Source organism: Oncorhynchus tshawytscha, linkage group LG24, assembly GCF_018296145.1.
Source record: "Oncorhynchus tshawytscha isolate Ot180627B linkage group LG24, Otsh_v2.0, whole genome shotgun sequence".
Taxonomy (NCBI): Eukaryota; Metazoa; Chordata; class Actinopteri; order Salmoniformes; family Salmonidae; genus Oncorhynchus; species Oncorhynchus tshawytscha.
Window position 1 is genome coordinate 20598791 of NC_056452.1, and position 24736 is coordinate 20623526.

Below are 24736 nucleotides of genomic sequence, written 5' to 3' on the forward strand. Positions count from 1 at the left end.
ACCAGATGATGAATCTGATAGGTGCGTAACTGACAAATGAATACATCGGCTGTGGAAATATTAGCCTACCTCTGAAGAAATGTTAACTTGACTGGCTTCTAGAACTAAAAGTCAAGTGTTTTATTTTAGCGGGGAAAGTATTTTGTCACTGAAGAAGAGGCGCCATGGGGATAGTGTATTCAGAGGTGAGCTGTCATTTAAACACGTTTAATAGGAACGTTTTTTAGTCTGTGTGTAGTTGTTTAGTCTCTGAGAAAGTTTTAGTAGGATGCCTCTCAATACAGTCCCTCAGCAAAGCAGCATGTGGATTGCTAGGTGTAGCCAGGTAGATGCAATTTCTCGCAGCTGAGTAGCACTACCTGTAGCCCAGGGTTCTCCAACCCTGTTCCTGGAGCTCTTACCCTCCTGTAGGTTTTCACTCCAACCCTAGTTGTCACTAACCTGACTCATTTTGTAAACCTGCTAATTATTAGAATCGGGTGCGCTAGATTGGGTTTTGAATGAAAACCTACATGATGGTAGCGCTCCAGGAACTAGCCTTTACGATATTTAAAGCACTATTCGGGCAACTTTATCGGTGTCTCGAGTAAAAAGGGTGAAAGAAAATCACAAAAACAGTTAATTTCGTGCAAACCACATTCCAGTGAAAAGCAGATGTCGGGAATCGCAGATGGGTGCAGTCGTTGCGTCATATAGCAGACTAACCTGGTTTACTTAATAAATTCACTGCTAAATTATAATTAATAAACATAACACATCATGTACTTACATAATGAATTGTATGTAGAACATGATAGATAGCAGCCTAAACTTTTGGAGAGGAAGGAAAAGGAAATAAGTCAAACACTTTTCATAATACCAGAAAGACTTTCATCATTTCCAACATTCACTTTTATTGTAAATAAGAATATCTATTTCTAAACACTTCTACATGAATGTTGGATGCTGCCATGATTATGGATAATCCTGAAGGAATTGTGAATAATGATGAGTGAGAAAATTATAGACACACAAATATCATACCCCTTGAAAAATGCTAAGCTATTTTATTAGTGTAGTGGTGCGATGTTAGCATGTTTTGGGGTTATGATGTTTGTGCATCTGTAATTTTCTCACTCATAATTTTTCACAGTTCATTTAGGATTAGCTGTAATCATGTTAGCATCCACATTAATGTAGAAGTATTTAGGAACATATTATATTCTTATTTACAATAAATGTTACTCAAAAATGACACTACCTTATTTACCATTCATTTCAATTGGGCACAAAATAATCTGAAACACAACCAAAACAAACAGCAAATGCTTCCAACAAATTTGTAGATTCACAACCTTGATGTAGGCATTGCATGCTATGAATGTGAGAGCAAATACTTACATTTTACTACTTTAATACACATAAAAGTGAATTTGTCCCAATACTTTTGCGCCCCTAAAATGGGGGACTATGTACAGAAAGTTCTGTAATTTCTAAACGGTTCACCCAATATGGATGAAATTACACTCAAATGGAAGCTGACAGTCTGCACTGTAACTTCATAGTCATTGTTTGATTTAAAATCCAAACTTTTGGAGTATACAGCTATAAGAAGAAAAAATGCTTCACTGTCTCAATAATTACGGAGGGCACTGTAATTCATATCATAGGCCTAATGGTACTGTAGAGCTCCGTCCTGCCCCTATGGGTCCACCGCCCTACAGCGCCCCGACCCAACACACCCCACTCAGCTTTAGGATCTTAGTGAAACTTTCATTATTGGTTCCAGGTGTGTTAGGCCAAGGCCAGAGTGACAACCAACAGACCCCCATTGCCAGGACTGAGCAGCCCAGCAGGGATTGCCTAAATAGGTATCTCCCATCAAATCAAATCAAATGTATTTATATAGCCCTTTGTACATCAGCTGATATCTCAAAGTGCTGTACAGAAACCCAGCCTAAAACCCCAAACAGCAAGCAATGCAGGTGTAGAAGCACGGTGGCTAGGAAAAACTCCCTAGAAAGGCCAAAACCTAGGAAGAAACCTAGAGAGGAACCAGGCTATGTGGGGTGGCCAGTCCTCTTCTGGCTGTGCCGGGTGGAGATTATAACAGAACATGGCCACGATGTTCAAATGTTCATAAATGACCAGCATGGTCCAATAATAATAAGGCAGAACAGTTGAAACTGGAGCAGCAGCACGGCCAGGTGGACTGGAGACAGCAAGGAGTCATCATGTCAGGTCCTGAGGCATGGTCCTAGGGCTCAGGTCCTCTGAGAGAGAGAAAGAGAGAATTAGAGAGAGCACACTTAAATTCACACAGAACACTGAATAGGACAGGAGAAGTACTCCAGATATAACAAGTACCCAGACAGGATGATCACATCAGTGACTCAACCCACTCAGGTGACGCACCCCTGCCAGGGACGGTATGAGAGAGCCCCAGTAAACCAGTGACTCAGCCCCTGCAATAGGGTTAGAGGCAGAGAATCCCAGTGGAAAGAGGGGAACCGGACAGGCAGAGACAGCAAGGGCGGTTCGTTGCTCCAGAGCCTTTCCGTTCATCTTCCCACTCCTGGGCCAGACTACACTCAATCATATTACCCACTGAAGAGATGAGTCTTCAGTAGAGACTTAAAGGTTGAGACCGAGTTTGCGTCTCTGACATGGGTAGGCAGACCGTTCCATAAAAATAGAGCTCTATAGGAGAAAGCCCTGCCTCCAGCTGTTTGCTTAGAAATTCTAGGGACAATTAGGAGGCCTGCGTCTTGTGACCGTAGCATACGTGTAGGTATGTACGGCAGGACCAAATCAGAGAGATAGGTAGGAGCAAGCCCATGTAATGCTTTGTAGGTTAGCAGTAAAACCTTGAAATCAGCCCTTGCCTTGACAGGAAGCCAGTGTAGAGAGGCTAGCACTGGAGTAATATGATCAAATTTTTTGGTTCTAGTCAGGATTCTAGCAGCCGTATTTAGCACCAACTGAAGTTATTTAGTGCTTTATCCGGGTAGCCGGAAAGTAGAGCATTGCAGTAGTCTAACCTAGAAGTGACAAAAGCATGGATTCATTTTTCTGCATAATTTTTGGACAGAAAGTTTCTGATTTTTGCAATGTTACATAGATGGAAAAAAGCTGTCCTTGAAATGGTCTTGATATGTTCTTCAAAAGAGAGATCAGGGTCCAGAGTAACGCCGAGGTCCTTCACAGTTTTATTTGAGACGACTGTACAACCATTAAGATTAATTGTCATGGGCATGTTTTCAATACAGACTCCTTTTGTTACACAGTATTCCATATAAGACATCCAAACTGTATGAAAGTTGCACAGTATACCCTTAATCTGGAAATAAATCAAATCTATTGATACATAACTTGACATTACTGTCAACCATTGTGACATTGTGGGAGGATAACCAACCTTTGAATTAATGGCAAGGCCGCTATAAATGGTAGGTTACACAGTTTCTTCTGATAAGTCTACCGTATCAACATTTCCTAGCAAAGAAAAACAGGGAGAAGGGAGAGTTTGTAGACATGCTGAGATAAAGAACATACTCTTTGCCAGAATTCAGCCAGCCTTCATTACGCATTGAAATATGGCCCTTTTGTGTTTTACACCTCCAGCAGAGGTATTGCATTTCTGAATGCATGATATTCAGTTTCACTGACATATAGTATGTTCTATGGATGACCTTAAAATGCAGTAATTTATGTCTGAGATTATATGAACATGACTGGGCATTCAAACATATTTGTATCCATTCATCATTATCCATAGTGTCTCCCAGGTCTTCCTCACATTTTTGTTTTACATGTTTAGTGTCATTAGGAAAAGCCTCTATCAACCCTTGGTACAGTTTGTAAATCAACTTAAGGTTTGTCAGACTGCCTTAAAATAATTTCAATCTTTGAAGCTTCTGGCTTGTCCAGTGTTTGCTGCACCGAGAGAATAGTGTTGCATCTGTAAAAATACACCTGAGCTCCGTAGACTGGTCTTCCCTGGCTGTCTGACCCTGCTGTCACCATTTAATCATGCTAAGACATGATGAGCATAGTGTTTTCTACTGAGTGTCCTCCATGACACTGAAGCCTGTAGAGCTGTTAAACACAGTGTCAGTGTGAAAAGTAGGGAATTATGTAGGAAAACTGACAGACCAATTACGTTACATTTCTATACTGACTGTGATTGAGGATAAAAATAATATATAACGTTAGCCAACTTTTAGCTAGCTCTATGGTACATCAACTGGCGAAAACGAGCCAAGTTAATTTACTTCTGTTAAAACGGTACGAAACAAAAGCTACAAAACATTTCCATACACACAACAACTGTTAGATACTGCTACCTGACAGATAGCTAGAGGCTAGAGCTGAACTGGCTGTGGTAGCTAGTTACTAGCTAGCTAGCTTTTTCATTCACTTAAGATATAACTTGAGTTGAGAGGGGATCAAACATTAGCTAATGTTACATGTCAGTTACACCACTAGCTCAGCACTGGGATTGTCTTTTTCTGTTAAGTCAAACAGCAGTTACCTTGCCAGCTACATCAGTTAAATAAAAAGTAGTCATTTTCTGTTCTACTTGCTTTTACAACTCGGAGAAAAAACATAACACACATAGACAACAGCTGCCTCTGTTCGCACGCTCTGTGGTGTCCACGCGGCCCTAAATCTAGTTGGCTGAAACCACCAAACAGCCTAGCCGACCGCTCTGAGGCATCCGCATGGTCCTAAAGCACACTGATGCCGCTTTTTGTATCACAGTGCAATGATAAAACTGGGGGGGGGACAAAAATGCAATTTCACTATTTGTGAGGGTCATGTGAAAGTTGCACCTCTGCGACGGGGTCTCCTACAGATGTCTTGTTAAAGGGCAGTGTTGGCCATACCCATATAAGCTGTGATATTTCACTAGCCATCTGACAGAAACCGGAGGTGACCTGTGTTTGACCGCTCTCAGGTGTCACCTGTGTTTTTTAAAGAATGTGACCTAAGGAGGGGCTGGCCGGTTGTCTCACAGTTATAACTTTAGTGAGACAGGAATGACCTGTTTTGCTGCTCATCTTATCTGCCACTGGCTACAGAAGGGTTCCTTCTCAGTACGGCAGTAGGCTCACTTACCGTATCTGATGTTGGCATTGTTTCATTGTTGGTTTGTTTATCCTTCAATAAACCCTTGACCCAGGTGCGAAATCAAGACGAATCAGCATGCATTGATTTACCATACGTAGCCTACAAATGCATGAACGGGTTTATGAAGTTACTTTACATGCTACCATTTGCTTATTTCCGCAGCCCATTTGCCAAGCTGCCTACGATAACAACCTTCAAAAGGTGTACCACATTCTAAAAGAGGATGCCAAGACTTTAAATGTTCAAGATGAGGAATCTGGCGATACACCAATCATAGCTGCCTGCAGACGTGGAAACATCAGAATGGTCAAGTACCTTTTGGACCTGAAGGCAGATGTAGCTATAAAGAACAAGGTAGTGGAAATGCAGTTCTGAGACATTTGGACAGTAGTTGTGTAACTTTTATTTATGCTTGTTTCTATGACTACCAAATACACAAACAGTAGTTATTATTTACTATGTCATTTATATGTAAATATTAGATAAAAAGGATACTATCAGACCAAGTGTGACCTTTACTTCAATGTTTGTAGGAATCTACAATGGAAATGAGAATGTTCCTCAACTAGGTGATGCAATTGAATAAACAATACAGAAATATGTTAGTGTCATCAAAACTGTGCGTCTTGTGAAATGTGTGGCACTGATCCATGCTCTCTCTCCCTGTCTGCCTGTAGAAACAGAGGACATGTTTGCACTATGCTGCAAAGAGGACCTTTTCCTTCTTGGATTACCTGATGATCACTATCCTCATGCCAATTCTGTTGATTGGATACCTCATTCTGGTAGGATATACTTTGAACCGCTGACCTTAGAATACAGTGGGGCAAAGTCTCTCATCAGTCATGGCTCCCAGACCAGCCACACCAACTACACTGTAAGAGCAATAGGAAAGTGTTGTTGGTCACTGTGGTATAAACCTTCCTCCTTTCAACAGGAAGACAAGCAAAGGAAGAATGTGAAACTAATGAATCTGGTTCTGAGCACTAAAGTGGAGGTTGACGCTGTGGACTATGTGAGTACTGAGATGAAGTATATAGTTGTAATATTAGAATGATGAGCTACTGATCCTTGTTTGTGACTTATTTGACCTTTGTGTTCACTGTATTTCAGCAGGGAAACACTGGTCTTCACTATGTCTGTCAGAGGAAGAGTCACAGACTCGTTCCACTGTTACTGGAGAAAAAGGCAGACGTTTCTATTAAAAACAAAGTAGGTGTGAGGTCACTTTTGCAAAGTGCATTATGTTAAGCTTACTAATCTATTCTCTAACCTCCTCGACGCCTCTGATAAAGCATAAGAGGACATTTTATGTTACTATTTCACTAAGCTTCGGTGGTAACAGTATTATCCTGTCCTTTAGGATGATGAGACCCCACTGGATATAGCAAGGAGACTGCAGTTCAAGAAGATTGTTACAATGCTGAAAAAGCCTGACTGAAGGGGGGGGGGGCTTGCAGACGATGGAGAATTTTTCACCATGGCAACATCACCTTCTTGTCAGGAGTCTTTTGTCTGACGGAGGAAGGATCTCTGTTCATATGTATACGATCTATGGTTCGTATTCGCCACTTTGTCCTCAGTATGAACCTTAACGAATGGTTGCTAGACAGCTAATATAAATGGCCAAGAAATTGTTTTTAGATCGTTTTTAGTCTCGTGGTTGAACCTCCTTGAAATATGACATGAATTGAATTTATACTATGCGTCTCAAAATATTTGTATATTGTATAATGTATGTAAATTAGAAACTGATGAGTTCCTGGTTTTGATATTGTACATAGGAGTAAGTGAATTTAAACATTGTTACAGATTAAAGCATTCTGTGTGTAGATACTCAGTTTCTTAAGCACTTGTCAATAAATTGAATTGTACAACAGATTTAATACATTTTTATTGAGTAGTTGGATACATTAATTAAAAAGCAGCATACAAAAGTGTTCTAACACAACGGAAGTAGAAAATGAACAAACACGTCATTCTTTGGTCGGCACCCTTCCTTACCTAAGATCCAATAAAAATACTTCATCTATGTAACAAAATGACAAGTATCAGTTGGGACAGGTAAACCCAAATTGAATGTGTTTGATTAAAAAAGGCACAGCAACATTAACCAACACAACAACACAAAGTCCTAGTGATGACAGTTTGAAAAGTGCAATTTCTGTAGAGAGAGGTACTGTATGTTGAACTGGACCCTGGACCTTTCTCATGATAATGTACCAATAACTTAAGCTACATTCATAACCTGCATCTCATGGAGGATTATAACCTGTAATGTTTGTTAATAGTATATTTTCACTGACCTGGGACATTCTTAAATGCCGGCAGGTAGCCTAGTGGTTAGAGAGTTGGGCCAGTCAGCGAAAGGTTGCTGGATCTAATCCCCGAGCTGACAAGGTAAAAATCTGTCGTTCTGCCCCTGAACAAGGCAGTTAACCCACTGTTCCCCAGTAGGCCGTCATTGTAAATAAGAATTAGTTCTTAACTGACTTGCCTAGTTAAAAGGTTAAATTATTTTGTTTTAAAGACATCTAAAATCCATTCAAGTGTTCTGAAAGAGGACGGTGGTAGTAAAATCACAAAATAGATGATTCCTCACAACACTGAATCCTAAACTCACAGCTTGTTTTCCTCACCATCCCAATTTAGAAGTACAAGATTATTGCTCCTTGAGAGCATGGCTTACTCAAACACACGCGAAGACTCGCTTTTACACATGTTTATAGTCACAAACACACAAAGTGCACAAACGTGTGTACTCACTCGCACCCAGGCACTGCGATATGTCTCCCAATATGTTTCAGATACAGTATTAAAATCGCTTCTGCTAGTGTGCTGAGAGCGGAGGTTAAAACTGGCCATATTTCTCCCTGTCAATCCACTGTTCACACCAAGTCCTGCTGACTCATCAGTTTGATTATCTCACTGTACAGCTCCTGGGGGGCGTCCAGACCCCAGATGAAGTCCAGGTGTTCCCAGTGCTCGATGTGGCGGTGGTACACCAGGTTGGGGACCTGGGTGAGCAGCACGGCAACGTCCTTAGGGTCAGCCAGGGTGTCGTGACCCCCGGACCACAGGGCCGTAGGCACCTTCATGTTCTGGATGTTGTACAGCGGGGGGGTCGACTGGAGGGGGTGGGGCAGACAAGAATGGACTAGATGTCAGCTAAAGGCATCGATTGACCAATAGGGAACAGTGGATATGGACCAGTAAAGAGGTGGGAGCTTCTGAAAGCATTGGAAAACAACTTCAGTGTGAAGTGGTGGTGGTGTGTGTGTGTTTTGACTGACTAATGAGCTCTGAGCTGGCCTTACCTGGTTATAGTGAGCCATGTTCCCTGCTCTCCCATAGTCATAGGCCATCAGCTTTCCACCATGCACTGCCTGTAAAAAGAATACACATCACAAATACTTGGACTCTAGGTAGCTGAACACGTGGTGGTCCTGGATGTAAAAGGTAGAATCTCTTAACCCAGAAGTAAAATCTCACGGAATTCGGTCAGCTGTGTGATCAACTTCTGTGTTCATACATGTTAGAAATTGACAAAATCTCCACCCTCGCAAAAGACACATGTGCAAAGCAGTTCAAGCACCACCGTCACCCAATCCTGATACGTCCAAATAACCAGTGACAAAAAAAAAACTAAAATGTAACCAATGCTGCTCATCATCTCACGGATCCTATTCAGTCCCGGCAGATCCTTCAGTTGACAAGCAGAATCTGTCCCTGGGAGAGTACTATGTGCACCAAGTCCAACAGTAGGTAACCTTCAGTCGACAAGCAGGATCTGCCCATGGGAGAGTACTATGTGCACCAAGTCCAACAGTAGGTAACCTTCAGTGAGGTTAAAGTTGTCTTTGGTAAATCTGGGATTGACTTTTACTCAAGGTTCATTCATTTCAACAACACTGAATCGTTGAGTGGGGAAAATGGGCGTGTTTAAGTTAATGTCTGTGTGCAGCAGGAATGTCTGTGCCACTCCTTTTCACACAGCAGAATGTCGATGATAGTTGACTTGGGTGTGAAACTGTGTCATAAACAGGGTGAAGTAATAATTTATGACACAGAAACATTGAGGAATAATTTATCAACGTCTTTGAGATCATCTATTTATGTCCCGAGCGTCTGTTTTTGCTCAGTTGCTTGTGAAATCAGTGTCGGTTTGACATAAAGAATAACTCCCCTGCATCAAAAAGTATCTGGGAAATTAAATTTGCAAACATGAAAATAAAAGAGAAAATCTCCTCTGACATATCCCCCTTCATAATGTAACGGTTTCCATGAAAGCCTCTGTTGTAAGCAATGAACAGACGAGCCGTGCATCCTGAATGGGGGAGGACTAGGGTTGTGAAGGGAAGGCACAGCGCCTTTGGAAAGTATTCAGACCCCTTCCCTTTTTCCTCATTTTGTTATGTTACAGCCTTATTCTAAAATGTAATAAATTATTTTTTCCCTCATCAATGTACACACAATACCCCATCATGACAAAGCGAAAACATGTTTGCAAATAAAAAATAAAAATACCTTATTTACATAAGTATTCAGACCCTTTGCTGCAAGGCTTGAAATTGAGCTCAGTTGCATCCTGTTTCCATTGATCATCCTTGATGTTTCTACAACTTGATTGGAGTTCACCTGTGATAAATTCAATTGACTGGACATGATTTGGAAAGGCACACACCTGGGCTACCGAGTGGCGCAGCGATCTAAGGCACTGCATCTCAGTGCTAGCGGCGTGATTCCAGGCTGTATCATAACCGGCCATGATTGGGAGTACCATAGGGCGGCGCACAATTGGCCCAGCGTCGTCTGGGTTAGGGTGTGGCCGGGGTAGGCCGTCATTGTAAATAAGAATTTGTTCTCAACGGACTTAAATAAAGGTTAAATCAAATAAATAAAAAGTCTATATAAAAAGGTCCCACAGTTGACAGTGTATGTCAGAGGAAAAACCAAGCCATGAGGTCGAAGGAATTGTCCATAGAGCTCTGAGACAGGATTGTGTCGAGGCACAGATCTTGGGAAGGGTACCAAAACATTTCTGCAGCATTGAAGGTACCCAAGAACACAGTGGCCTGCATCATTCTTAAATGGAAGAAGTTTGGAACCACCAAGACTCTTCCTAGAGCTGGCCTCCTGGCCAAACTGAGAAATCAGGGGAAAGGGCCTTGGAAAGGGAGGTAACCAAGAACCCGATGGTCACTCTGATAGATCTCCAAAGTTCCTCTGTGGAGAAGGGAGAACCTTCCAGAAGGACAACCATCTCTGCAGCATTCCACCAATCAGGCCTTTATGATAGAGTGGCCAGATGGAAGCCACTCCTCTGTAAAAGGCACATGACAGGCTGCTTGAAGTTTGCCAAAAGGCACCTAAAGACTCTCAGACCATGAGAAAGAAGATTCTCTGGTCTGATGAAACAAAGATTAAACTCTTTGGCCTGAATGCCACATCTGGAAGGAAAACCTGGCACCATCCCTACAGTGATACATGGTGGTGGCAGCATCATGCTGTGGGGATGTTTTTCAGCAGCAGGGACTGGGAGACTAGTCAGGATTGAGGGAAGGATGAATGGAGCAAAGTACAGAGATCCTTGATGAAGTCCTGAGCGCTCTGGAGCAGGTTCTCAGACTGGGGTGAAGGTGCACCTTCCAACAGGACAACAATGCTTAAGCACACAGCCAACACCACTCAGGAGCGGCTTAGGGATAAGTCTCTGAATGTCCTTGAGTGACCCAGCCAGAGCCCGGACTTGAACCCGATCAAACATCTCTGGAGAGACCTGAAAATAGCTGTGCAGCAACGCTCCCCAATCAACCTGGCAGAGCTTGAGAGGATCTGCAGAGAAGAATGGGAGAAACTCCCCAAATACAGGTGTGCCAAACTTGTAGCGTCATACCCAAAAAGACTCGAGGCTGTAATCGGTGCCAAAGGTGCCTCAACAAAGTACTGAGTAAAGGGTCTGAATACTTATGTAAATGTGATCCTTTTTTTTTATTTTTATGAATTAGCAACAACAAAAAAACAAAATAAAATCCTGTACTTGCTTTGTCATTATGGGGTATTGTGTGTCGTTTGATGATGGAAAAAAACTATTTATTCAATTTTAGAATAAGTCTAACATAACAAAATGGGGAAAAAGTCAAGGGGTCTGAATTACTTTCCCAGATGCACTGTATATAACTGGAAACCAGTAAACAACCAGAATTTTTGTAACTTTCAAGGTATTTTTGGGTACTTCCGATTATCACATATGTCTATAATTATCTCAGGCGCTCCATTTGACTTATCACATGTACAATATATAAAACAATCAAATAAGATGATTTTAAAATGAAAAAGAATGACAAAGTGGAACATTTCTATATAATTGTATTTATTTTACTATGTCAATATGTCTTTGTTGTAAATGTTTTGGAGCCAAACTGTAGTTTGAATATTTGCATAGTTAATCAAAAAATAATGCTATTGTTGATAAGATGCTTTTTAAAATTATTTAGGCTATTTTCTCTGGAACCATAGTCTATCCACTAGAAACTCAGGGACAATATGGACACATATATATGAAAACTAGTATATATGAAAATGAAGACTATATATAAAATGTAAAAAATAAGTTATTCAAGTATAAATTACCAAAGATACCATAGATTCAAGTAACTTTGGTAAATTACCTGTAGCCAAGCAACCCTAGTGTGGACGGAGTGGAGGCTTGGGGGTTGGAGGGGAGAGGGAATAGAGGGATTGGTAAGGGAGGATATGAGATGTGTAAAAGGGAAAGGAACATCAAAAGGCCCCCAGACAGGGGGATCAGAGCAGGGTGTTGTGAGTAAAGTCTGCCCGGGAGACTCAGTCAGTCGGGGAGTACATCTGACTGCAGATGTGAACTTAATCCAAAGCGGTGTCTACTCTGATCCCACTGGTCTTTGATTGGACGTCTTACTTCCCCGGCTCAGGAAATGGAGGCTCGTACAGTATTGCAGCTGTTAGAACAGCGTGGTTGAAGAAGAGCAGACTCATTCTCGATTCAGACTGTGCTGCCTGCACTCCAGCCTTCCTGGATATATAGGTTGCATCTAGTGTAGGCCTACATGACAGTTTTAACAAACAGGGGCTGGGGCGGGATGTATAGGTTTGAAGAAGTGAGGTGAATCATATTGGATCCAGGGTGTTTTCATAGGCTCTCATCAGGTATGTTCTTACCTGAGACCAGTGAATCATGTTCTGCACTGAGGTCCCTGCTGGGCAGTGGGAGGTGTACACAGGTGTGCGAGTCTGGACAAAAACAAATAAATATAAAAATCAACATCTTCCCCATCTTCATTCATACCTATGGAATTGGCTTGAGGAATGTAGATTTAAGGAAGTCTACAACAGTAATACTGTACAATAATACAATTTTTAAAAAGCGATAACCAACATGTGAGAGCTGTGGAGACGCACCATGTTGAGGTTCAGCTCATCGAAGCCACAGAGGATGAAGAAGAGGTTTCCACACAGCTCACTAAGAGGTTTCTTACTGCAGACGTTGGTGGCGAACCACTTAATGAGAGCACTCTGAGGCATGAAGTCCTTCTTCCCAAACACATCCTAGCATACAGAGACCAAACAATGGATTAGCATTAGTCAGTATTGAAATAATCAAAGATTCTGACTGATTGTTCAAATAAAAAAAACTTCCGCCAAAGGTAGGTAAGCAACAGGTTAGACGTGATGTATGAATAAATTGTGACATAATACAGTGATAAAGATAAATTGATTTTCTACTCACCCAAATGAGGAAATCGGGGAAGATGGAGAGCTTGCTCATGGGGCTGGCAGTGAAAGCCACAGTGGCCACAGGAGCCAGGCCGAAGAACATCTTGATTTTGCTTGCCAGCTCAGGCATGGAAGAGAATGCAACAAAAGCTACGGGGACAGAGACAAGCAGTCAGAAAAACATTTCATGGTTTAAAACGGTAAACCATAGTGTAGAATAGATAGCAGTGCCAAACTACAGGTGAAAAATATTCTGCTTCATGTAATATGACACATAACCAACAATCAAGCCATCTCACCAATAGTGGTTCCCTGAGAGTGGCCGATATAGTAGATCTGCTCCTGGCCTGTGGTCTTCAGAATGTGGTTGACCACTGCTGGCAGGTCCTTCTTTGCCATCTCATCATAACTGAAGAAAAAGAACAGAAGAAACTCAGTAAATGTCATAACAAGACTATTTAAATAAACATTTCATGTAATATCAAATATCATGTGTTTCTACTAGAACCTCTTGTGATTCTGTTGGTGAGCACAGGGGATATACACTCATATGGTCAGTTTATTAGGTCTAGTCGGTCCTAACTTTGCCTCCAGAACTGCCTGAATGCTTCGGGGCGTGGAAACGTTGTTCAATTGGTTTCGAGGGACCAAACGTGTGCCGGGAAAACATTCCCTAAACCATTACACCACCGCCACCATCCTGTACTGTTGACACCAGGCAGGATGGGGCCATTGTGCTGCTTACACCAAATTCTGAATCTGCCATCAGTATGACGCAACAGGAAGCAGGAGTTGTCAGATCAGGCAATGTTTTTCCACTCCTCAATTGACCAGTGTTGGTGCATGCCCATTGGAGCCACTTCTTCTTGTTTTTAGCTGATAGGAGTGGAACTCTGTGTGGCTGTGGGCTGCAATAGCCCATCAGTGACAAGGACAGACAAGTTGTGCGTTCCGAGATCCCGTTCTGCGCACTGCTGTTGTACTGCCCCACAGCCTCGTGACTCTCTGTAGGAGCTAACCATTTTCGTGTACCTCACTGGTACACTGGCCACTGAGTGAATATCCAGGCCTAGGTGCATAGCCATGACGTGAAGCGCAAGCAAGGGATCAGTGAAGTGGAATGAATCTTTGAAGCTACCTGAACTGCCAGAACTCGTCGTGGTCAGGGCTGAGTGTGAGGTGTCTCCTGGACCAGGTGTTTCCCCTGCTGTTGCCGATCCAGACGTCGTAGCCAGCGTCGGCTAGCAGGTAAGCCAGGCTGGTGTTGGGCAGGTTGGTCACCCAGTTACTCCCCGCAGCCAGGAGACCGTGCTGGAGGAACACTGCAGGCTTGGGATCTAGGAGGATGAGAAATTGACTTAATTGAGCATATTGCTATAGGGTGAATATTGTAGCAAAGTAAAGCAAGGATCATAGGCATAACATAGTGGTTATGTAATATTTATCCATTCTTCTCAAACATGGCTGAAGAATCCATTCACATTCCAACATGACCAAAAATACATCAACTGAAAGTGGATTTAACTAACTGGTCAATTCATAATTCAAGTGTTGTGTTGACTGTCACCACCAGAGGGCGTGTCTGTCCAAGCTACGGTACATCCCAGCTGCAGGGCAGCCTTTCTCCTTGTGGCTCAACACTCTCCCAGTTCATTTTTGGGAGCTTTAAAAATCCCAGAAATCTGTCAGAAACAGGATCTGTTGCATAAACAGACCATTAGATGATAGGATTGGGTACTATCCCTCTATTGCACTGTCGGAGCATTTGACTGCACCTACTAGAACACTTGCAAATCTGTGTACGTGATCAATGAACTTTGATATAGGGAATGGACCCCTAGCCTACCCTGTTGCCGAGACTGCCTTTACTTGAATTTCCAGCACGCTGCTGGATAATGTTTTAGATTCAACATAACTCCCAGGTGATCCCAAGAGGCACACATAATGCTTTGTAGTGGGTGCTGATGGGAAGTCCTGACTGTTGTCTTACAGTGAAATGGGTGTGTGTGTGTTTATTAAGTATCTATGTTTTATTTTAGTCTTAAAACACTGTCATTCACTGTTACAATAGCTAAGGAGTTAAAGGGACAAAGAGGGATTTTGTTTTAACAATAGTCTAATGTGTAGTCAAAGACATAAACACTGTGTTATCTGTTCAAATGTTATACATTATGAATGATATGTCTCAACCACTTCGCCACAATGTAGCTGTGTGCAAGAAGACCAAATCTACAGTATCTCTCCTAGATTGAACATCAAAGATTTCCAACATTAGCTCTTCTAACTAGCACGGTTTTCAGAACAAAACCCCATCTGGGGGCTGAAATAATTCCAGCTCTGCTGTGTTCCTTTGGAGTGATCCAGACGCTCTCCCGTGTGAGCAAGGGAAGTGGGACAACAGGAAATGAGATGCATCTCCAGCCTATCACAGAGCCCTGCTGCCTCCCTGACTGGATGTGCTGCTGCTGCCACATTCTACAGAGCAGGGAGCGAGAAGCATCAAGAGATACGAACAACATGATGGCTCCTTACTTATTTAGAGGATATCACAATATATTATTGAGATTTTTAACTCCCCAGACTAGCTCAACCCTGGCATATCACATCGTATTGGGGGGGTATCTTTCAAGTGGAACCCCTGGCTAGTTTATGAAGCATTTCTAATGACAAACCAATGTCAATATTAACACTAAACTGAATTTGCATTTTAAATCATTGGAGAGGGTCAACTGAAGTAGTTCATTTACTAATTCATGTTTTGGAAAGTAATTCAATGGAGTGAAAACAAGACCGGAGCCAAGGCCAATGTTTAATACTCAAGGCACTTAAATTCACCTACAGAGAGATCTGTGTCGAGAACACGAGTTCTTGTTCAGAATGATATGAGACACTGTGTTCAGGGAAAAAAGCATAGTTTATAGCATCTGAATTTGTTTTGCACTCAAATGGTCTCCCCCAATGAGATTAGTGTGAGGTTTAGCAATCACTTTGCTTATTAATGAAATACAGCGACAACACAGGCAAGAGAAACTGAATACTGATTCGTAGGAACCGGAGAGCGTGTAGCTCCGCCTGACAGAAGCGGTGGATCACGGTATTTTCGCCTAAACTTGTAAGACAACAACTGCTCTTAAGAAGAAATCTAAAACTTTTAATACCATTATGCATTCCAAACACACTAAAATATAATAATTTCTTCCTTATTACTGTAACTATTACTTTTCCCATCACATATTGAAAATACACTGTAAATACATTATAACAACAGCCTAATAAATGAGATGGTTGAAAATTATGCGAGCCACATTTGAAACAGCTCATGCTAGAGACGGATTATGAGGAATACCAAACAAGTAAAAACACCACAGAAATTCAATTCAATCATAGTCTGGCCTCAAAATGATTGAAGCATAGAGGTGAACTATTTGCAGCTCGACAGCCTCACTGGATGCATGTGATATTATAGCTGGTGATGACAGGGCAAGCCACCTTCTGACAACAAAAGGTCAGGCGTAGGCTGGGTGGTGCAATCGCAAAATATAGTGCTCCTCCTCCGCTCTTGTCAAGAGTGACTAATGCTGAAGACCACTTCAATTTTGGATCTTGACTCAGTACTAATGTTTGACAATGTGGGAAATATCAGCACTTCAGATGTTAGTGACGGTGTTTGTGTGTGTGTGTTGGTCTTTGATATGTGGATCTGACTACAGGTCTAGAGGCCCTGGCTTTCCAAAGTGCACGTCAATGCAGACCTCTACTCCGCGTTTAAAAGAATTAAGGCCGCCGACCATATGAATTAACCCCATGCTATGGCCATGAACCTTTTGATGCCCACCGTCACCGTTCTTCAGACCGCGCGGGATCCGGTTGACACTCAGGATGTAGCCGTCCTCTGTGACGACGTCGTGCTCCTCTGTCGGGTAGCCCCAATGCCTGATGATCTCACTCTGTGTGGGAGAGAAGACAAAAACAAACAAACAGTCAAATATTTTCGGAATTCTGACAGAAAGGGTTTCTATGGTAACACTTTATTTTACAGCCCTATTACCATACTTTACTCACTGTGAAATTACAGTAAAATTCAAGCAGACAACATTATTTCCGCTGCCTCTTCTAGTCAGCATGTCACAAAAAAAATCCATTCTTCCCCTGTTGCATTCCCTCCCACACGCCCATTCCCAGATATTATATACGCTAATCTGGACCTTCAAAAGAAAGCGTGTGAGCCTGTTGGTTCCGGCCAGGCCTGCCATGCAATCTAGCCATGCATAATTAATACCCACCACCATTTCCTGCCTCCCTCTATGCTGCAAGTCTACACATTCTACTGACTGTGGGACTGTGATAAAACTTCTGCTGGCTCAACACACACTGAGGAGGTATCAGAGGCCCAGGGGTGGAGGGGAGAATCGGTGTTCTGCTCTGTCTCATTTGGGTCTGGTTTTACATAGGGAAATGGGAGTATTGAAAATAATTTCATGTCACATGACCTGTGTGTGGGAAGGAGAGCTATTGAGAGGGTATGTGCTTTCAGGCCTACAATGGGAGAAACAAACATTAGCATGCGAGAACCATTACTACTGGGAATTGTATTAGGATTATATCACTGAGACGGTGTAGTTTCCAATGACAAATACTGTATACTAACTAGACACTAGATTCAGGATCATGATATTGTGTTACTGTGCTCATCAAAGATTTAAGGATAACCACTGACATGCACCAGGCCCAAATCCACACGTTTACTTTACCAGTGGCACACCTTATATATGAATAAACATACATTGTATATTTTCTGACAAATTGTGGTGAACGCATTTGATAGTTTGCCATGTCAAATATTTCAACTACTGTATGTGCTCCTGGAGCACAAATGATACTGATATCACTAAGCACACAGAATCACCATTTGTCCCTTAAAATCCATTCTTGAAAAGTGAATGAATGCCTATCAAAACTCTTTTAGCTTACAACAAACAACCCAAGATCAGTTCAAGGGTTATTACACCTTAATAATAATAATAAATTATTATATTAAATTATAATAATTATTAGCATTATTATATAGAAATACTGGAGCAAGAGGATACAGACAAGTACATTTTACTGCAATTTACACATTTTTATATAGCTTTTTCTGTTTTATTAGGACAGATCTTAGACTGAAGGTTTTAGGTATATCATATGGCTGTGATATTGTCCTATCTAGAGATACATCTATGCTGAAGTTCAACACATGACAGAGGGACTTCCCATGACATTTTGTCAGCCGGTAACTCCCATGCAAATAACTGCCGGTCTCACAGTAATTGGCGGTTAATTAACGTAAACACGTACAGCATCTCTGGGCTTTTATGAAACTTTAGTTGCGATACAGGCTAAATGTTTTCATTTCTAATACATTCCAAGGCTGCATGATACCACATCATTGATGCGGCTCTAATGATGATTTGAAAAAAATAATAAAAGATCGCATGAAAGGCATGTGCTCTGCTCAGATTGTTTACACAGGCTGCATGCACACATTCCCTCATTCACAATTGGTCAAGCACATTATAATAATCTCACCCATCAGACTATTGTCAATTTAATATAGTCTTTAAATAGAGCCTCCTAATATATGTGTGGAATTATATTTGGTTTAGAATGCACCCCCCCCATATCTGGACCCCTACAAATCAGCCGAGCTAGACAATCTGGACCCTCTCTTTCTAAAATGATCCGCCAAAATTGTTGCAACCCCTATTACTAGCCTGTTCGTATCGTCTGAGATCCCCAAAGATTGGAAAGCTGCCGCTGTCATTCCCCTCTTCAAAGGGGGAGACACTCTAGACCCAAATTGCTACAGACCTATATCTATCCTACCCTGCCTTTCTAAGGTATTCGAAAGCCAAGTTAACAAACAGATCACCGACCATTTCGAATCCCACCGTACCTTCTCCACTATGCAATCTGGTTTCCGAGCTGGTCATGGGTGCACCTCAGCCACGCTCAAGGTCCTAAACGATATTATAACCGCCATCGATAAGAGACATTACTGTGCAGCTGTATTCATCGACCTGGCCAGGGCTTTCGACTCTGTGAATCACCACATTCTTATCGGCAGACTCAACAGCCTTGGTTTCTCAAATGACTGCCTCGCCTGGTTCACCAACTACTTCTAAGACAGAGTTCAGTATCTCAAATCAGAGGGCCTGTTGTCTGGACCTCTTGCAGTCTCTATGGGGGTGCCACAGGGTTCAATTCTCAGGCCAACTCTTTTCTCTGTATACATCAATGATGTCGCTCTTGCTGCTGGTGATTCTCTGATCCACCTCTACGCAGACGACACCATTTTGTATACTTCTGGCCCTTCTTTGGACACTGTTAACAAACCTCCAGATGAGCTTCAATGCCATTCAACTCTCTTCCGTGGCCTCCAACTGCTCTTAAATACAAGTAAAACTAAATGCATGCTCTTCAACCGATCGCTGCCCACACCTGCCCGCCCGTCCAGCATCACTACTCTGGACGGTTCTGACTTAGAATATGTGGACAAATACAAATACCTAAGTGTCTGGTTAGGCTGTAAACTCTCCTTCCAGACTCACATTAAGCATTTACAATCCAAAATTAAATCTAGAATCTGCTACCTATTTCGCAACAAAGCATCCTTCACTCATGCTGCCAAACATACTCTCGTAAAACTGACTATCCTACCAATCCTTGACTTCGGCGATGTCATTTGGAAAATAGCCTCCAATACTCAGCAAATTGGAAGCAGTCTATCACACTGCCATCTGTTTCATCACCAAAGCCCCATATAATACCCACCACTGCGACCTGTATGCTCTCGTTGGCTGGCCCTCGCTTCATATTCGTCACCAAACCCACTGGCTCCAGGTCATCTATATGTCTTTGCTAGGTAAAGCCCCGCCTTATTTCAGCTCACTGGTCACCATAGTATCACCCACCCGTAGCACGCAGCAGGTATATCTCACTGGTCACCCCCAAGGCCAATTCCTCTTTTGGCCGCCTTTCCTTCCAGTTCTCTGCTGCCAATGACTGGAACGAACTGCAAAAATCACTAAAGCTGGAGACTCATATCTCCCTCGCTAACTTTAAGCACCAGCTGTCAGAGCATTTCACAGATCACTGCACTTGTACATAGCCCATCTGTAAATAGCCCACCCAACTACCTCATTCCCCACACTGTTATTTTATTTTGCTCCTTTGCACCCCAGTACTGCTACTTGCACACTCATCTTCTGCACATCTATCACTCCAGGGTTTAATTGCTATACTGTAATTATCGCCACTATGGCCTATTTATTGCCTTTACCTCCCTTATCCTACCTCATTTCCACACACTGTATATAGACTTTTTCTATTGTATTATTGACTGCATGTTTGTTTATTTCATGTGTAACTCTGTGTTGTTTGTGTCGCACTGCTTTGCTTTATCTTGGCCAGTTGTAAATGAGAACTTGTTCTCAACTAGCCAACCTGGTTAAATAAAAGGTGAAATAAAAAAATTAAAAACATGTAATCCGTAGCTTGCACTCCAATAATCGAATGGAGGAAGTGCTTCCAGCGGTTGTGTTTTAAATATGCCACACTCTAAAAAATGATGGGCTAAAAACAACCACATTTGGGTTATATGGTAACCTAGCGCCGGTTAAATAGTGAACAGAACACATGTTGGGTTATTTTGACCCAGTCAGTTGGATTGCGTGAATAACCCAACATGTTGGGTGGTTGTGATTACCCAAACATGGGTTAATTTAACCATCAATTGGATATTTTTTACTCTCATGCTTGGTTGACCTAGCAGCTGGGTCTTTTTGAATTAAATCCTTAAGTTGTTTTCAGGAGGCATGGCTTGTTAGGGGTGTGGCTTTAAGGCAGATCTAATTGGCCACCCGTGAGCATAAATGTCATTCCTGTTCATCATGTTAAATGAACATACTGAACATTTTAATTTACTGCATTTTATACATTATTCTATAACATGAAGATTATTTCTTATAATAAGGTATAACACCTTATTGTATCCAACAATGGGATTCAAATAGTCTTTTAGGGAATTTACACTCTGCTGTAAGCCTCATTGAAGCTACAACAATGTAAATGTTAAACCTCAACATGTGATAACTATAGATGGGTTAGCTGACAATGTCATGAAAACAATGTGTGCGCTTCCATGGGGAGTGTTGTTGTGATTCTGGATGGCCAGATTGCTAGCAAGAATGACAAGAAACTGCCATTTGGGGAATAGTAAGTGGCTCATTTCAGCTCGATTGATACCATGTCTTGCTTTGAGGTGTTTTGACTGATTTCATGTCAATGCTAATATGGCTAAAATTCACTAGCTAGCTTACCAACAACTGTAACAATGTATTTGAGAGACAAGTTCTCATTGTGCAAATGTATTTATGTTTTCAATAAACATTGGAGACAAAATGTAGCTTACATGTTGTCAATAATCTATGCCACCCATGTCTGTTTTGCCCCATAGTTGCACACGCCTCGGTTTCTTAGCTAAACACCCAACCCGTCTACAAAACAGATGAACAGGAATGGCATTTACTCCCATGTGTGGCTATAATGAACTATCTGAAAGCCACGCCCTTACTAAACGCCTCTAGTCTTCTGATCCGCTGGGTCATAGCTCAATAACCCAGCATCAATAACCCAGCAGTTTATAAAGAAAACAACCGAACTAAGTGACCAAAGGCCTGTAATCCAGCAGTATTTTAGTGCAGGTAGGCTACACCAGTTGTAAAGTGAATTTATCTGCCTAATTTTAAGAATTGAGCAATAAATAGGCTATAGCAGCATGAGAAAGCTGGGATCCTCTATTAAATATTGCCCAGTCAAAATTCTGTTTTCACACGCAATTGTGTAATGACTGAGTTTACAAGAACGCGTTTCACTTGGCTCTGTAAGCTTTGGGCTCTCCAACCCTGTTCCAGGGGTTCTAGCCCTATTGGCATAACTGTAGTTGTGATACAAACCTTATCAAAACATATAGGCCAATGGGTTAGGCTACATGATGCATGCTACTATGATTCGAAAAAGTCAGGGGGGAAAAAAAGTTGCTGTTTCTTGCCTTAGACTGTACACACTGGGCATCATTCACATGATAATATTCTCACCCCTCAGACTATTCTCAATTTAATCTTGTCTTTACATATCATACTATATTTGTGAAATTAGTTTTGAATGGGCCATTATCATGCATCTGTCGAAACACAAAAAAATATAAATAATAATGAACAAGTCATCCATAGGTACTTGAATAGAGAAAGGAGGCCCCTTTTCCTGCAGTTCACTTACATGCCAGCCAGGTAGGCTACTCCAGCTGCAAAGTGAAAAAATGTGCTTAATATTAGGAAAGTTGAGGAATAAATATAGTAGGCCTAGCCTAAGAACGCTGATGGGATCCTCTACTTTTTAATAGAAGCCATCAAAACTCTGTTGTTTTCTCAAACAATTGCATAGCCTATAGAAATGCAACATGGGCTTATACGAACACTTATTTCATTCCATGCATCAACCAGCTGTGAGGAGCTGGCTCTCACTCTGCAACAGGTGAGCCTATTCTATTCAAACTCTGAATGCCAGAGCTCTCAATAAGTGTTTGGTTCGATTTTCAATGGCATTTGCATTGATGTCAGAGTGATTACATGGACATTACGAACTGGGTTGTTCGAGCCCTGACAGCTGATTGCCTGACAGCCACAGTATATCAGACCATATACCAAGGGTTTGACGAAACCTTTATTTTTACTGCTCTAATTACGTTGGTAACCAGTTTATAATAGCAATAAGGTACCTCGGGGTTTGTGGTATATGGCCAATACACCACAGCTAAGGGCTGTGTCAAGGCACGACGCCATATACCACACCCCCTCATGCCTTATTGCTTAAATAGAGCGCTGAGTACCAGGTCATTAGCAACTGGCCTTTAGCAAGTCTGGTGGGCTACTAAAGACCATCAGAGTGCAGTTTTGGAGAAGCCTAGTTACTCATTTGACTGCAGTAATGACTACTGATTGCTGGTAAAACAGTCATGGTAACAGCCCCACTATCACATGTTATGACATTCCTTGAAATAACTCATGGGATATATGGGGTACAAAGGGCAGAATGTGGGCTAAAACAGTACTCCCCACATGAGGTAACCACCATGACTATTTGTTTGTGTGGCCCAGAAGATTGCCTAGTTCTATGAATTGTTAATGAGCTCTATGAACCAAGAAGTCCGGTAGTGTTTTTGAAGTTTGGATAAATACAATTTGTCAGTATCTGGACACTTTGTTTACGAGAACACAGCTTCTGTTATTGATTTGATCTAACTCACAATGTTCATGTTGACCTCTGGGTCCAGTCTTTTACTGTCATTCAGCGAGGATCTCTGACACTGGACCGCTCCAGTGTTCAGGAAAGCCACTAAAAGTAGAACCCACACCATGTTCACTCTGAAAAACATAATACATGTGTTATAAACCTCTAAAAAATGAAAAATAAATTTTCTGACCACATTAGTTCAAGACCTATGCAGCAGCACACACCTGGAAATATAAATATGGTCAAAGGACACTTAATACATTAAACGTATCATTGCAATCCTAATCTCTCATCGACCATAATAATAACGCAAGATTTTAGTTCTGGGTTAAGCGAGATTATTGCAATCCAAATGTTGCTACTCAATCCCAAATCTTGCTACTCTTTGGATTTCACAGATGCTAGTCAGCTGCCTTCACTTCTCTTCACCATGAGATATGGCTTGATAGTGTTTTTGCATTTGATACAAGTTCAAAGTTAGCCAAATGTTTGTGTAATATCAAAGGATTTTGGGATTGTGGCAAGAATTATCACTAAATAGATCAATGCTATAAATACTGCTATTGAGTGGGTCCAGATTTTGACATTGAGCTATTTGGTGCGGCAGGTAGCCTAGTGGTTAGAGCGTTGGACTCGTAACCGAAAGGTTGCAAAATCGAATCCCCGAGCTGACAAGGTAAAAATCTGTTCTGCCCCTGAACAAGGCAGTTCCTAGACAGTCATTGAAAATAATGATTTGTTCTTAACGGACTTGCCTAGTTAAATAATGGTAAAATTATAAATAACAATGATGAGTCTCATAGCCGATTAGTTAGAGAACAACAAATTGGATTATAAGGTTGCCTTTGCAGTCAATAGAGCAAAAAAGGCATTTCAATGAGTTGTTGTGAAGAGTTTAAGATACGTTTGATATAACACCAGGATGTTCATGAGTAAGTGAAAGTTTAAATCTCTAGCATCTACAAAGGAAAAAAGGTTCATTAGACCTAACCTACAGCATGCGTTGACCTAACCTACAGGCTTCCGGATCGCTCCGGCCAAACTAGCGTTTCTTCTCCATGATGAATGTATGGAGCGATTATAAAGCAGCGGAATGAAATTCAGGATGAGTAGTCAGACAAAGGCTTCATTCAGTAGGCCATTGTTGACATTCATTCCACACTGACACTGACAACTTCTAAACTATTGCCACATATCACGTTGGTGATATATGGAAAACGCAAACATTTTTATCAGCTATCAAATAGCCTATATCCCCAAAAATATAATTTACGATAGCTACAATGTGTCCAAACACTTACCCGGACAACTTCTGTGTAGAATTAGAATACTGTATTATTCTTGGTTGGCCGACGAAAGAGGAATAAGTCACAAGAGCAGCAGCGTGATAAAACGTCAGAGGCACCAGTGGGATGTAATCATTACTCAAGTTACAAAACGTTCTGTTTTGTAACGAAAATAAGCGTTTCTATTGGACAGTTTCGGTTAGGTCCCACCCTATTTCCTGAACCTGTCCAATATAAACGCTAGTTTTCGT

The 24736-nt window shown here is 41.6% G+C and overlaps 2 protein-coding genes across 3 annotated transcripts; one reads left to right on the forward strand and one right to left on the reverse strand.

The window, feature by feature from the left end:
- Positions 1 to 6: 6 nt before the first annotated feature.
- ankrd22 (ankyrin repeat domain 22) lies at positions 7 to 6991 on the forward strand. Of its 2 annotated transcripts, none has more exons than XM_024386462.2 (6): positions 7 to 185; positions 5275 to 5466; positions 5790 to 5897; positions 6050 to 6127; positions 6229 to 6324; positions 6476 to 6991. In XM_024386462.2, the coding sequence occupies exons 1-6, from the start codon at positions 165 to 167 to the stop codon at positions 6551 to 6553; spliced, it is 573 nt and encodes a 190-aa protein (XP_024242230.1). In that variant the 5' UTR covers positions 7 to 164; the 3' UTR covers positions 6554 to 6991. The 2 variants fall into 2 exon arrangements, with proteins under 2 accessions (XP_024242230.1, XP_024242229.1); XM_024386461.2 differs by having other exon boundaries at positions 9 to 185; positions 6226 to 6324.
- Positions 6988 to 24623, reverse strand: lipf (lipase, gastric). The gene is made up of 10 exons (XM_024386459.2): positions 24501 to 24623; positions 23213 to 23330; positions 16703 to 16814; positions 14006 to 14204; positions 13167 to 13276; positions 12881 to 13017; positions 12553 to 12699; positions 12313 to 12384; positions 8430 to 8498; positions 6988 to 8240 (listed from the first exon to the last, which is right to left on the reverse strand). Exons 2-10 carry the CDS (start codon positions 23321 to 23323, stop codon positions 8001 to 8003), a joined length of 1197 nt encoding a protein of 398 aa, XP_024242227.1. The 5' UTR covers positions 23324 to 23330; positions 24501 to 24623; the 3' UTR covers positions 6988 to 8000.
- Positions 24624 to 24736: the final 113 nt, after the last annotated feature.

Excerpts from the sequence above, each read along its gene's own strand:
- lipf (XM_024386459.2), bottom strand. The coding sequence starts at position 23,323 with ATGGTGTGGGTTCTACTTTTAGTGGCTTTCCTGAACACTGGAGCGGTC. Across the intron at positions 13,277-14,005 it reads GACGAGTTCTGGCAGTTCAG|TTATGATGAGATGGCAAAGA; the intron begins GTAGCTTCAAAG and ends CTTTTTCTTCAG. Across the intron at positions 8,241-8,429 it reads ACATGGCTCACTATAACCAG|TCGACCCCCCCGCTGTACAA; the intron begins GTAAGGCCAGCT and ends CACCCCCTCCAG.
- ankrd22 (XM_024386461.2), top strand. The coding sequence starts at position 165 with ATGGGGATAGTGTATTCAGAG. Across the intron at positions 186-5,274 it reads TGGGGATAGTGTATTCAGAG|CCCATTTGCCAAGCTGCCTA; the intron begins GTGAGCTGTCAT and ends TTATTTCCGCAG. Across the intron at positions 6,325-6,475 it reads ACGTTTCTATTAAAAACAAA|GATGATGAGACCCCACTGGA; the intron begins GTAGGTGTGAGG and ends CCTGTCCTTTAG.